Source organism: Ceratotherium simum, chromosome 6 (assembly GCF_057802395.1).
Source record: "Ceratotherium simum simum isolate JZ-2026a chromosome 6, ASM5780239v1, whole genome shotgun sequence".
Classification (NCBI taxonomy): Eukaryota; Metazoa; Chordata; class Mammalia; order Perissodactyla; family Rhinocerotidae; genus Ceratotherium; species Ceratotherium simum.
Genome location: NC_141905.1, coordinates 57,399,020 through 57,412,832, shown reverse-complemented (window position 1 = coordinate 57,412,832; position 13,813 = coordinate 57,399,020). Strand labels below are relative to the sequence as shown.

Genomic DNA, 13,813 nt, shown 5'->3' with positions numbered 1-13,813 from the left:
TCCCTCCAGTTCTGTGAGCACAGCAAGCCTCAGGGCTTGCCTTTGCTGGTCATTCTGCCTGGGACCCTCTTCTCATCTTTCACTTGTGGCTTAAATGTCACCTCTGGGAATGGCTAATGCAACTCCCGGTCACTCCGCTCGTTCTCCCCTTACCCACCGTTTGCCCCTCCATAGTGGCTCTCACTTGTTCTGATAGTTGTCCCTCTGCCCTCGCTGGAAAGTACATTCCCTGAGAGTTGGGGCCTCACTTGTCTTCATCACCAAGGCCCAAAAGAGTGCTGAGAATAATGCTTGACGCATAGAAGGTGTCAAAAAGATTTGTTGAATAAATGAATGATTGTACTCTTTTAAATGACCAAATTATTGGTTTTAATACTGTTGTTTTGTTGGCGTGAGACTCCAACTCCTTTACCGTTTCAAAGAAGCAAACTCCTAACAGAGAACTCATAAGAAATATAGAACCACCCATGTCAATGGCTTCCTCCAGCTCCCTGAGGATCCCCACTTAAAATGTGAAAACAGAGAGGGGGTGAGGCCAAACTCATCGCCAGGCAGTTCACTGACTAGGGAGTGTGTTCGCTGTGGCAGCTACAGCCCTGCCTCAAACACAGAATCAGCGCCAACACCCATCTCCCAGGCATCCTCTGCATTGATGCTGGTAACGTGTTGACTCCATCATTGCTGGGACAGTTGCACTGCCGATGACTGGCAGCTGGGGATGGAGCAGCCAGTCTCAGCCTGTGTAACCCATTGTTTCTAAAGATCGTCCAGCTGCAAAAGCCTCCAAGCTCTCGGGTCAGCTGTGGATTCTTTGCTGAGATGGAGGTGTAACCGAAGAAGGGAGCTGAAAAGTAAGAAGGACAGAAAATGAAAGCAAAGAGGGTGGATGACCTGAGCCATACGCAGTGGCCATGGAGCAGGAGACCATCTTCCCCGAGGGATGGGCCGAGGACTTGGCTACTCCCCTGACCATAAATGGCTTGGCCAGGACTCTCTTGGAGCCACTTCTTGCTGTCACCCTTGGCTCTCCCAGCTGGATGTTCCTACAAATGCAAGACACAAGCCAATAACTCTAGCAAGAAAGGAGCTTGCCGAGGGTAGTGTTCAGAGAAGGTTCTTTGGAGGCTGGCGGAAATGGTGAGTGAGAGCTAGCATCTCTTCTCAGCCTACCCTTCATTTCTCTCTGTGAAAAACAATGCCCAGGTTTTTAATGCTCACCTCTCCTAATTCAAATAGAATTGTACCCTGGTGCAATGAAGTCAAGGGGCTTGGTTTTTAACTATTTTCCCATGTGCAAAATACTAATCATTTAAAAAAATTCTCGTCTAATATTTTCTGATCTCATCTTTTATTTTAATATTAAGTTTTTGTTTTTAAAACTCCACATGTAACAAGGGTGCAAAGTAGATGTTTCATTTCCTAGTTGAAGCAATGGGTCCAATCAATGCCCTTATCATTATTTGTTCAGTCTGCCTTCTGCGACGTGATCAGCAACATAGACATCAAAGTTGCGTCAGGAACTTTCCACCTTTCTTGTTGACTTGTGGTACATATTTGGTTGTGACTCAATCAAATGAGGTTTGCTAAGTTAGAAGAGGCTTCTGTGATTCCTTTATTAAAGAGATTATTAAAAGGAGTTGAATTCAGGCTTTGGAGTTAGGAAGATCTGTGATCTAACCCGGCCTCTGCCACCTACCAGCTGGGGACCTTGAGAAAGCTATTGTGGTCTTGCTCCTTCACCCATGATGTAGGGTTTAGAGCACACTCCTTGTGGGGAGGTTGTGAGAGCCATGTCTGACACACAGCGTGCCCTCAATGACAGTGAGGGATTATCCTGTCTCCCCCTCCTTCCTCTCAGAAACAGTAAACTCATAATGAGTAACACTCAGCCACTGAGATCCTAACATGCCTTCAGAACCATTGTGTGTAGATATTATATGTGCTTATATACTATTATATATAGCGCTTAGACTAACAAGAAGTGTATTTTAGCAATAAGTGTATTGTACCAAATTCCAGTACTTCAGATATTGCTAATCCACGCAGGCAATTCCATCCAACAAGATCTTCCCAAGTGGCTTCCCAGTGCCTTGCTCTGTGCTGGCCAGGTCATGAAGAATACGACACAGACGTTATTTCCTTTGGGCTTATCCTATGAGAAGGGCAGGGCAAGTTAATAGTGTCCCCATTTTGAGGATGGAAAGCTAAGTCTGGGAGAATAGATTTGTTGTGAGGAAATGGAGACCGGAGAGTTTCAGTCACTTTTCCAAGGCCACCCAGTTTCTAAGTGGCTGAGTCTGGACTCGAATCCAGATCAGGTGACTCCAAACCCAGGGCACCCAGCTGCCTCTCTAAAGGACACTGCGTCAGATTCTTCTCCACTCAAATTTACGTGATGTTTTTCTCTCCATGAGAGCACTGTAGTGTGTTTCTACAAAATGTGAATGTCTTTCTGAAACTGTCCAAAATCTTCGTCATCCGAATGTTGATAAACAGCACATGCAATGGCCCACTTGTTGCTGCTCACGCCTTCTGCTGTCCCCGCAATGGAAGCTTTGTCTTGGCCTGGTGACATCAGTGCCCTGTACTCCCTGATGAGATAAGGCTCTGGGCAGCTGTGTTCGATGCAGTGACCATCAAGTGTCCTTGCAGCATCTGTGGGCTTGGCTGGTGTTAGCGTGAAGGGCAGTGGTTAGGTCCCTTGAGCAGGAAGACCCTGACCTAAGGTGACCCAGGTGTCCCTCTTGCTCTAACATTGCCCTAGAAGAATGTCTATCTTGGTCTTGGTAAAGAGCAGGCTGGAAAGACTGGCATCAACCAGCCCAAAATGCAGTGACAGAAGACAGGGACAGAGAGGAGGAAGGGCCACCAGAAGCCCCGGGCAGGGCCTGACCCAGATAAGTGGGTACCTGGGCAGGCTAACAATTTGGTGCCCCGTTGAGCCCACAATCTTTAAATATTGACTCCATATTTGGAGAGGAGAGGCTGGGTGCTGAGTGAGGGGAGGGTAGAGAAGGGTTAGCCTGTCTTCTGTCATCCTGACCAGCTCAGTTCCAGCCCGGAACCTCTGTCTTGGATTCAGCAAAAACGGAGGCCTTGTCTTTCTCAAGTTCTCTCTCCTGGGAAGGGGGTTTAAGGAGCAGATATTCTTGTTGGCGCACGTCGCCTGGGGGTTTTACTTCCTATTTCAAGCAGTAAATACCAAGTACTTCAAATTCACACAGTTCCCTCCCTGAAAAGAGTTCTGGGAATAAAAACAATTTTTAGTGCTTTGCTGAATTTCTAGTAGTGTTTTTGCTGCTCTTGTTGGTCGGGGTTCCTCAGACAGTAGCCTCACTGGCTGGCCCCTTGATCTGGCCCTGGTTGAGGACCTGGGATGGGAGAAAGGGCGAGACTGACTTGAAGCTGAGGGAGGAACTCAAGATCTCAGGCTCCTCTGCTCCCCTGCTCTTTTTTGGGGCCAAGATTGGAAGCAGAGACTGGGGCTGACTGAACCTATGAGATCAGTAAGTTCTCTTGGAATCCTCCAGGGTCAGTGGTGTTTGGTGGAGGGTCAGCAGCCTGGCTGACCATTCCCAGGAGCTCTAACGTTTCCTTCTCTCTTCCAGAGTTTTTCACTGAACTTCACACTGCCAGCCAACATGGTAAGTACAGCAGTCCCCATCCACCAAGCAGGTCAGCAGAGATCAGTGCGGGGTTTACGCTGGGCCTCCAGAATGCCACCCCGTAAACCTCACGCGGAGTGATCAGTGACACAGGTTTTTTTTTAAAGATTTTATTTATTTATTTTTTCCCCCAGAGCCCCAGTAGATAGTTGTATGTCATAGCTGCACATCCTTCTAGTTGCTGTATGTGGGACGCGGCCTCAGCATGGCTGGAGAAGCGGTGCATCGGTGCGCGCCTGGGATCCGAACCCAGGCCGCCAGCAGCGGAGCGCCCGCACTTAACCGCTAAGCCACGGGGCCGGCCCAGTGACACAGGTTTTTGAAGGCACTTATGAATGGTGGGGGTTGCTGTGAGAAACTTTTTCAATTATAAAAATTGTAATTACACATTTTGAAAAGGAACATAGCAAAAAACCAAAACATCTAAATTCCCATCAGCAGAGAACATCGGTGTCACTCCTTCCCGTCCTGTTTTATATAAATTTTGACTTTTGTTGTCTTTGTACCATTGTGTTCTCACTCTACATATAATTTTAAACGGCAAATGTTTTCCATCTGGCTTTATAACCATAACTGAGGATGGTCACATGATATTTCTTCAGGTGAATTATTTTTTAATCGATTAATCACAATTAGAAATAATTTTGTGTTGGGCCGGCCAGGTGGCTTAGCAGTTAAGTGCGCGCACTCTGCTACTGGCGGCCCAGGGTTCGGAACTCCAGGCGCGCACCGACACATCGCTTCTCCGGCCATGCTGAGGCCGCGTCCCGCATACAGCAACTAGAAGGATGTGCAACTATGACGTACAACTATCTACTGGGGCTTTGGGGGAAAAAAAAAAGGAGGAGGATTGGCAGTGGATGTTAGCTCAGAGCTGGTCTTCCTCAGCAAAAAGAGGAGGATGTTAGCTCACGGCTGATCTTCCTCACAAAAAAAAAAAAAAAAAGTAAAAAAAAGAAAAAAATAATTTTGTGATCAACATAGGCATAAATAAATCCTTGTCTGCATTTAAGATGATTTCCTTAGTATACAGTCTAGAAGGGGAATTATCATGTCAACCAGAATGAACATTTTATGGCTCTTGATTGTGACATTTAGTTGGGAGTCAAAACGGAGATTTTCAGTTGATGATGGTGGCTAGTTTCAACCCAGAATCAGACTGAATGATTTCAATCCATCTTCTGTTGCCATGTTGTAGAGATAACACAGCCAGAGCTGTTTTCTGACCAGTAGTGCTGCTATGATTGAGCTAGGCATTTGCCTGGCCCAGTTTTTTAGTGGGTTTGGCTGTGCCAAATTTTTCTAACTCATATGGTTATTCAAAGATAATAAACTAAATCTACCTGCTAAGAGGATTCCTAAGCCAGAGCTCATGTTTACTGTCACATGGGGGCATAGTTCCAGAAAGCAGCAGAAAGGAAGAACCTTGTGACTCACTGCCAGCCTTCCTGTGCCCATCACTGACTGCCCCGGAGTCTGCCCCCCGACTCCCCTGGCACCTGCACCACCCTCCTGAGGGGTCCTGCCTTCTGAACCTCCCTACCTCAGCCTCTGCCTCTCTGCAGACAAATTCCCTCTCCTTATCTGTCAAAACCTTTTAATATGGTCACTGCTGGAACTTCCCACTGGCTGCTCGAAGCCAGCAGGTCTGTAGAGACTCCAGGTTCTGTCTTATCCTGGGTTGGCCCATCCTATGAAGGTCACTCAGAGAAGCAAGAAACCATTGCTTGGGGTGAGTGGGGTGAGAGGGAGGCTGTTGTGATGTCGGTCTTCACCTGTGAAGTACCTCCTTGGTTAACAGCCCATTTCTCTGAGAACTGTCCCCTCCTGCCTTTGAAGCTATGTAGGGCAACCAACCATCTCATCTGCCTGGGACTGTCTGGTTTTAGCACTGAACATGCTACGTCCTGGGCAACCTCTCTGGAAAACTAGGACAGCTGGTCACCCTGCCTGGCAGTTAGGTTCTACACCTAACCTTCCCTACTGGTGTAAGTGAATGACTGGGAATGCCGGTGCCCTGGGAAGTGGGGGAGGGGTGATGTTTGGCTCATCAGAGCCTCTCTGCAGGGATTTTGGAACAGGGCCACATTTGCAAGTCAGTCCCTGCTGGGCCACAGTGAACTTTCAAATATAAAAACTGGGTCAGGGTGCTGGATTTGGTCCTGTAAGGCAGTGTATCACAGTGGTTAGGAGCATGGACCCTGGAGCCAGACACTCGGCATCTGCCACTTAGGGCTGTGTGATCTCACACGAGTTACTTCACTTCTCTGAGCCTCACTTTTCTCATCTGTAAAATGGGGATCATTATAGTCCTGCTTCACTTGCCATGATGAAGAATAAATGAGCTGATACAAGGGAAGTACTTGAACAGCCTGGCACATGGTAAGTTCTCCATAGTTGGTAGCTGGTACGATTGGCAGGTGTTCACAAGGGCAGAAAAATCCATCTGGAGGGAGAAAGAAGGAAGCAGACAGGCAAAGAAGAGCAGAGGGGAAAGGCCAGGCTGCCCAGGAGAGATGGAGAGCTCCCAGGAGGATGGCTTCCCTCCTGACAAGGTCTCAATCCCTAGCTCCGGTCCCTGGAGAAGCCAGATTCCCGCTGCCCTTGGGCTCCACAAGGCGCCTCTGCCTCCTTAAAATTAACTCTTTTTTTTTTTTGGTAAAAGCCCAAGTGAATTTCTGAAACCTGAAGACAGAACAGTTTACCTGAAACAATGTTCTACTCTTCCCACCCGCTGAGAAACAGAACAGTTTAGGCAAATGGCAGCATTAAGGCAATGTGGGGGTTAAGGTGAGATCGTGTTTAGGTAAGAGTGTAGCCATTTGAGTATCAAATGTCAATGCCTGGTGATTGAATCCCTCCTTTCATGGGAGCTCTTTGGGAAAGAGGGCTAAGCTTGGAATTCAAATATCTGAGTTCAGGTTAGATTTATCGTTATCTGTGGAACTTTGGACAAGACCCACAACTTCTTTGAGTTCTATTTCATTTTTTGTAAAATAGAAACAATAATTAAAAGCCCACGCCCTGGGGACTCCAATGTAGCCACTGAAGTTGATGAGAGGATTAAATAAATAGCAGGTTTGACCAGAGCTTTGCCAAGTTTAAAGGAATGACAAAGCGTATACTTCTGGTGCTCATTTGATCCTCATAACAACCCCAGAGGTAGGTAATACCATCCCTATTTTATAGATGAAGAAATGAAGCCCCTTAGCTCGTGAGTGGAGAGATCACCATTCCACTCCGGGCGGCGTTAGCCCGGGACACACGCTGTTAACTCCACACTACACCACTTAGCGTACCTAGTTTACACGGTTAGCCACTAATGTAGAACTTGGTTCCCTGAGATTTGCTGATCAAGGTAAGACTCTCATTAGAAATATCTCATAAATGGGTGAAATCCAGTGCCCATCCTTGAGTAGAGATGGAAACCTGTAACATATTCTATTCATTCCATGTGGAATTATCTCAGGAGCACGGATAATTCACAACTTCAGATGCTCCCCAGACATTTGCTTCATTGCGTGTTTGAAAACAAGTAGAGCTTCCTTAAAGAGCCTTACTGCCGCCAGTATTTCTGTTTGTTTCCCTTCTAGCACGGGGACTGAAAAGTGTGCTGGGAAGGGTGTGGGACTGGGGACAGGAGAAAGCCACTGTGAGTTGTAAATGTGTTATGGCAAATCCACAGGTGAATAACAAAGAAATCACCCGAACTTCTGAATTCTCTCTCCCTGTAGCCAAATTTCACTCCAATTCTTATCTGGGAAGCAATTGAGTAAAGTTCTCTTTGGCAGTTGTTATTGTTTATTGTTTTTAACAGAAAGTTTAGCAAACGGGTGAAATTTAGGCTTTATGGCTTAACCTTTGGCAGACTGTCTTATATAATGTGCATTCTATAGATTTTTTCTTAAGACGTGTGTTCTTTTTCCACACAGACTTCCTCCCCAGTTGTTACAGATGGGAAAGGAGCAGTACGTATATCACTTAAATTATGGAGCCTTGGTTTGGTCATTTATAAAGTGGGGATAATAATGCTCTACGTCTGGTGCATTTGTTTTGAGGATTAGATAGAGTTTCATATGTGAATTGTTACCAAGAACAAAATCTGGCCCAACTATTATTCTTAGGACCAACTCAGCTTGAAAGTGAGGGATAATGTGCAAAATCACGGAAGGATTTCACAAATTGTTGAGCAAAAGAAGCTAGATACAAAATAGTACATACTTTCTATTTGCATTTAGATGACAGTGAAAAACAGACAAATGATTTCAGGATAGTGGTTACACATGCAGTGAACGGAAGGGAGCATGAGGGGGCTTCTGGGGTGCTGGTAATGTTCTGTCTCTTCTTCTGGGTGCTGGTTACCTGGATGGGTTCCTCATGTGAAAAGCTGTATATTTATGATTTATATACTTTTCTGTATGTATGTTGTTCATCAATAAAATCACCCTCCTCCCCCAAAAAGTGAAGGAGAATCCAGTCTTATATGAGAGCTGCACATTTATAGGAATTCTGCAAATTATCTTTGATATTTCCAGGTAATCAGCAAATCTGAAAACTTATGTGGCTATAAGCTTGGCTATTTCCACTCAGATCAAAGCAAAGTGGGAATTTGAAAATTAATTTATTAATACATTTAGTGTAAATAAATTTTTAAAATTCACATCAAAATGACATGGAATATAATAAAATGTTTTGCTTTTTGCCAAACTGATAGGTAAAAATGATATCTAAATGTTGTTTTGAATTGTCTTGGCTTTTCCTATGTTGATGAGACATCTGTGTTTCTGTTCCTAGGAATGGCCTGTTCATATCCTTCGCCCATTTTTCCCCTGGATTATCACTCTTTTCCAATAGATTTAAACTATGTAAATTAAGTCCTATGAAAATAAATCATTTGTCATGTACATTGCAAACATTTTTTCAGGTTTTTGTTTTGTTTTATTTTTAATCTATTGAACTTGCCCTTTATTCTTGGAGAACCTGACTGCTTTCTCTCTGTGCCAGGACTGTGGGCCCTCTCTTGGATTAGCAGCAGGCATCCCGTCCCTGGTGGCCACAGCCCTGCTGGTGGCTTTACTATTTACTCTGATTCACCGAAGAAGAAGCAGCGATGAGTCCATTGAGGTGAGATGTGCAGCTTCTATGGGTCTGGATGTGTTGGCGAGAATTGGTATTTTGGTGAATTGCCTTTGGGCTGAGGGTGTGAGGACCCAGGTCTGTTTTCTGAAGACACGATGGCAGATTGTTCCTGTGCCTCAATTTCTATTCAGTTTCTCAGACTCATGACATTATGCTCCAAGCAGAGCTGATTTGTCACACAACCCTCAGGTCACCTGAGGAAATCCGTGGCAAAAAGGATGGTATTTGAGGCGGCAAAAAGTAGCAGTGGAGAGGGACGTCGGCTGTCATGACAAACACATGTCTGTCCAGTGGATGTGTTTTCTGAAGCTGAGAAATGAAACGGCACAAGCTTCACAAAGAGGGTGGAGATAATCTTAGGAAAGATAGGAAACAAACAGGTGTTGAGGTGTCTATGGTACGAATATGTCCAGAAGTATGTGGCTCTGTTTCTCTTTGCCCTTTTTCCGCATCAGATCACATATCAGCCACAGGGAAATCTACAAACCCCACGCTCTCCAAAAGCCAGATTGCTCTGGGGACCATGGTCAGAATTCAAAGGCCACCCAGATGCAGGGAGATTCCATGGTTGTGATACAACTGTGGTGTGTGAACTCTGGGTTCCAATTCCGTCCTCTATTTATGAATATTCCTGGTTGTTCTCACACTGGTAAGCATTAACAGGGAGATAGAAAACCTCGGTTCTAACTCTAGCTCTGCCACTTCATGATTTATATGATCCTGGACAAGTGACGTGACATTTTCTGCGCCTTGGTTAGTTCACCTCCAAAATAGGAGTCATAAAAACTACCCTCCCTATTTTAAGAGGTAGGCAAAATTGCAAGGATGAAATGAGATCACGGACGTAAAGATGTGTTGACAAGCTGTAAACTTTAAACATATTAAGAAGTATTGTGGTTGTTGGTGGTGTTATTTATTTAAGTCATAGTTTCTTAACTTTCAGTGCTCTTTAAAATCATCTAGGAGGCTACAAAAATGCCAATCAACAAAACCAATTAAATTAGTATCTCTGGACGATAGAGCTGTGGCACTGGTCATTCAAAAAAACACAATTTTTTATTAAGGATAATTTTAAACATATACTAAAGTGGAGACCATAGTATAATGAACCCAGTTGTCAACATGTGGCCAATCTTGTTTGATCTCTACTCCCACTCACTTCTCTACACTGTCTACCCTGAATTATTTTTGAAGTAACTCATAATGGTATTTCTTGTTAATGGGTTTTTTGGGGGGGGAGGTTGTTATTATCTGTTTGCTTATTTTGTTTTTTTTTTAAAGCTTTCTGGTAATTCTTATGTACACTTAGGTTTAAGAACCACTAATTTTAATCATGTTCGTGGGCAAATACTGTGACTCACTCTTTCTTCCTTTCTTCCTTCCTTTTCTTTCTTTCTTTTTCTTCTCTCTTTTCTTTCTTTCTTCCTTCCTTCCTTCCTTCCCTCCTTCCTTTCTTTCTTTCTTTCTTTCTTTTCTTCCTTCCTTCCTTCCTTCCTTCTTTCTTTCTTTCTTTCTTTCTTTCTTTCTTCCTTTCTTCCTTTCTTCCTTTCTTCCTTTCTTCCTTTCTTCCTTCTCTCTTTCTCTCTTCTTTCTCTCTCTCTCTCTTTCTTTCCTTTCTTTCTTTCTTTCTTTCTATCTTTCTTTCTTTCTTTCTTTCTTTCTTTCTTTCTTTCTTTCTTTCTTTCTTTCTTTCTTTCTTTCTTTCTTTCTTTCTTTCTTTCTTTCTTTCTTTCTTTCTTTCTTTCTCTCTTTCTCTCTTTCTCTCTTTCTCTCTTTCTCTCTCTCTCTTTCTCTCTTTCTTTCTCTCTTTCTTTTTCTCTTTCTTCCAACTTAGGAAAGTGAGAAGCCATGTGAAATTTCAGAAATCTATGACAGTCCCAGGATAGCTGAGGTAAGAACTCTCGATTTTAATCACTATATATCATTCATATAGTAAACAAACTAAGGGTTTTAAAGCCTTTCATGTAGAGGAGAAGTACAGTGTGAGCACATGTGGAAAAGAGATGACCAAGTGAAATTTATGCATAAAGGAGGTTCTCAGTATTTTTATTGGCTGGACAGGAATTCACGGTTGATTTAATACTATAAAATCAATTTAATATAATTTATTTCACTGACAAATTAAAAGAGAAAATCATGTGACCATCTCAATAGTAAAGGAGAATTAAAAAAAATTAAACAGCCATTTGTGATGTGAACACATCATACCTAAGGGTAAAATGTTAATGAATTCTCTTTAAGATCAGAAACAAAACAAGGGTGCTCACTCTTACCACTTCTATTCAATATTATGCTTTAGGTCTTAGAGCAATAGGATAAGAAAAAGAAGTAGAAATTATAAGACTGGAAAAGAAGAAAGAAAACTGTCATCATTTTCAGATGATATGATTATTTACACATAAGTTGTCAGAATTAACAAGAGATTTTAACAAGTTTACTGAATACAAAATCAGTATACAAAAATAATTTGCATTTCTAAAGATCAATAATAATCTATTAGAAAAATTAATTTTAAAAAATAACATTTTGTAGTGGTAATAAAAATATATAGAATGCTGATGAATAAATCTAATAAAAACATGCAATCTCTTTATGAAGAATAATAAAATTTTAGTAAAAGATATTAAATAAGACCTAAATAATGGGAGTTATATATCATGTTCCTGGATAGGAATACTCAATAGCATAAGGATGTCAAACAACCTCAAATTGATCTATATAATAAATGTAATTCCAATATAAATCCCAACAGATTTTTTCATGGAACTTAAGGTGCCCCTAAAATATATGTGGAAGAGGGGCTGGCCCCGTGGCTTAGCGGTTAAGTGCATGTGCTCTGCTACTGGTGGGCCGGGTTTGGATCCCAGGCGCGCACCTACACACCGCTTCTCCGGCCATGCTGAGGCCGCATCCCACATACAGCAACTAGAAGGATGTGCAACTATGACATACAACTATCTACTGGGGCTTTGGGGGGGAAAAAAAAAAAGGAGGAGGATTGGCAATAGATGTTAGCTCAGAGCCGGTCTTCCTCAGCAAAAAGAGGAGGATTAGCATGGATGTTAGCTCAGAGCTGATCTTCCTCACAAAAAATAAAAAAAATAAAAAATAAAAAAATATATATATGTGGAAGAATGTAGAAAAATGATTTAAAATATAAAAATAAACAGAACAAATAGAAAACAAATAACAAGGTGGTAGATTTGGACCCAACCACATCAATGATTGTATTAAATGTAAATGATCTAAATACGTCAATTAAAAGGGAGAGTATTTAGATTGGCTATAAAAGCAAACTCCAACCATATCCTGCCTACTAAAACTCACTTTAAATATAAAAACACTAATAGATTAAAAGTAAAAGGATAGAAAAACAGATACCATGCTAACATTAAACAAAAGAATATTGAATGGCCTGAACACCCTCCCAAGGCAGCAAGCTCATGCAATTGTAAGCCTTTTCTCATTTGTTTTCTGTCTTTCAAGGATCACTGTCCTTCCTTGCCTGATGTTCAGTGTCTTGAAAACTATTGTTTTAAATGTTTTGTCTGATTTTTGGTTGTTTTAGGTGGGAGGGTAAATCTGGTTGCTATTACTCCAACTTGGCCAGAAGCAGAAGTCTTTGCTGTATTTTTTAAAAACCTGTTTGTTTTCTCAAGAATCCTAGGAGGGCACCCACACATGAGAAGAATATTATGGGAGCAGAAGAAGCTCACATATATGTGAAGACTGTAGCAGGAAGCGAGGAGCCCATGCGTGACACTTACCGTCCTACCATAGAAATGGAGAGAAGAAGGGGATTGTGGTGGCTTATGCCTAGACTGAGCTTGGAATGATGCAGCTCAGTCAAAGAGCAGATCTGGAGCTGGGACAAAGCTGAAAACCCGGGGATTTATGCTTGAGTGAGGAGAGATGCCAAGCTGCTTCTTAACCAATCCAAATTTCATTGACAGATCTGGAAAACTTTTGGATTGATTTGTCTCTTTAGGGGGCAGATCTGATAAGGTTCATTCCAAGTCTCAGATCTTGTAGTTTGATAAGCAGTGAAGCACCGAGTGTGGTCACTGTGCATCCAGAAGGAGCCTTTGGATCCTGTTCCTGACCCCAGTGGGAATTTGCCTTTCTTTGTGGTTTTGGGAAGGGACTTGATTTCTGAGTGTCTTGCCTTCTCATCTTTTTTCACATCACTTTTCTCAAAAAAACCATCAGACCTGGCTTCCATGGGACAGTTGACCAAGGCCAACATGGTACAAGTTGGGATATCCATGAGGCTTAAAGGGAGTGTGTGAGGGGAAGCAGTTCCTTATTTCTGAATATCTCAGGGTAGAAATCATGTGGAACCACACATTCCCTGACCACAGGTGCAGCATATGGCTGGATCATTCATTGCTCCCACTTATGTCTGTGATCAGAGAGTATTCAAGGAAGACAATTCTGCAATGGACTGTGTGTGTGTTGAGGGTACATAGGGTGGAGGGAAGGCAGAGGTTTCGAAAGATTATTAGAAATGAGGGCTGTATCCATTTTATCGGAGTAGAGAGAAAGGTCCAAGTCCTTGGACTATCATGGGGATCAACTCACCGGCAGGAAGAGAGATCAAGAGCACCCTGAGTGGATGAACACAGGACCAAAGGGATGGGCCAAGTAGTAATGTGCCTGCCACCTGAGGGAAGCCCATGGACAGGTCAGCCAGCTCAAGCCATGACCTCACCATCGCTTCTGTGAGGAATCTTCCAGGAATCCTGGTTCCTCCATGTAGGGCCATTGCACATGAGTAGGCCAGGTGTCCTGGTGGGCGAATCTGGGTTCAGGACATCTTGGGGTTCATCCACCAGCTCCATGCATCACCTTGATAAGCTGTGGAAACATTCCTTTCTCACACAGGGCCTCTGATTGCTCAGAAACACACCCCCTCTTCTTCAAATAACCAAAAATGGGTTCTACAAATCCAATCACTGCCAAGTGCCAACACGTGCTTTTCACAGCCCCTTGTGAAATTCAATTTTGTG

The 13,813-nt window shown here is 43.1% G+C and overlaps 1 protein-coding gene across 1 annotated transcript; it reads left to right on the top strand.

Moving 5' to 3' along the window:
- Positions 1-3,614: 3,614 nt before the first annotated feature.
- OPALIN (oligodendrocytic myelin paranodal and inner loop protein) lies at positions 3,615-12,640 on the top strand. Its single transcript, XM_087433007.1, has 6 exons — positions 3,615-3,675; positions 7,259-7,317; positions 7,598-7,633; positions 8,670-8,789; positions 10,639-10,695; positions 12,464-12,640. The coding sequence occupies exons 1-6, from the start codon at positions 3,642-3,644 to the stop codon at positions 12,638-12,640; spliced, it is 483 nt and encodes a 160-aa protein (XP_087289133.1). The 5' UTR covers positions 3,615-3,641.
- Positions 12,641-13,813: the final 1,173 nt, after the last annotated feature.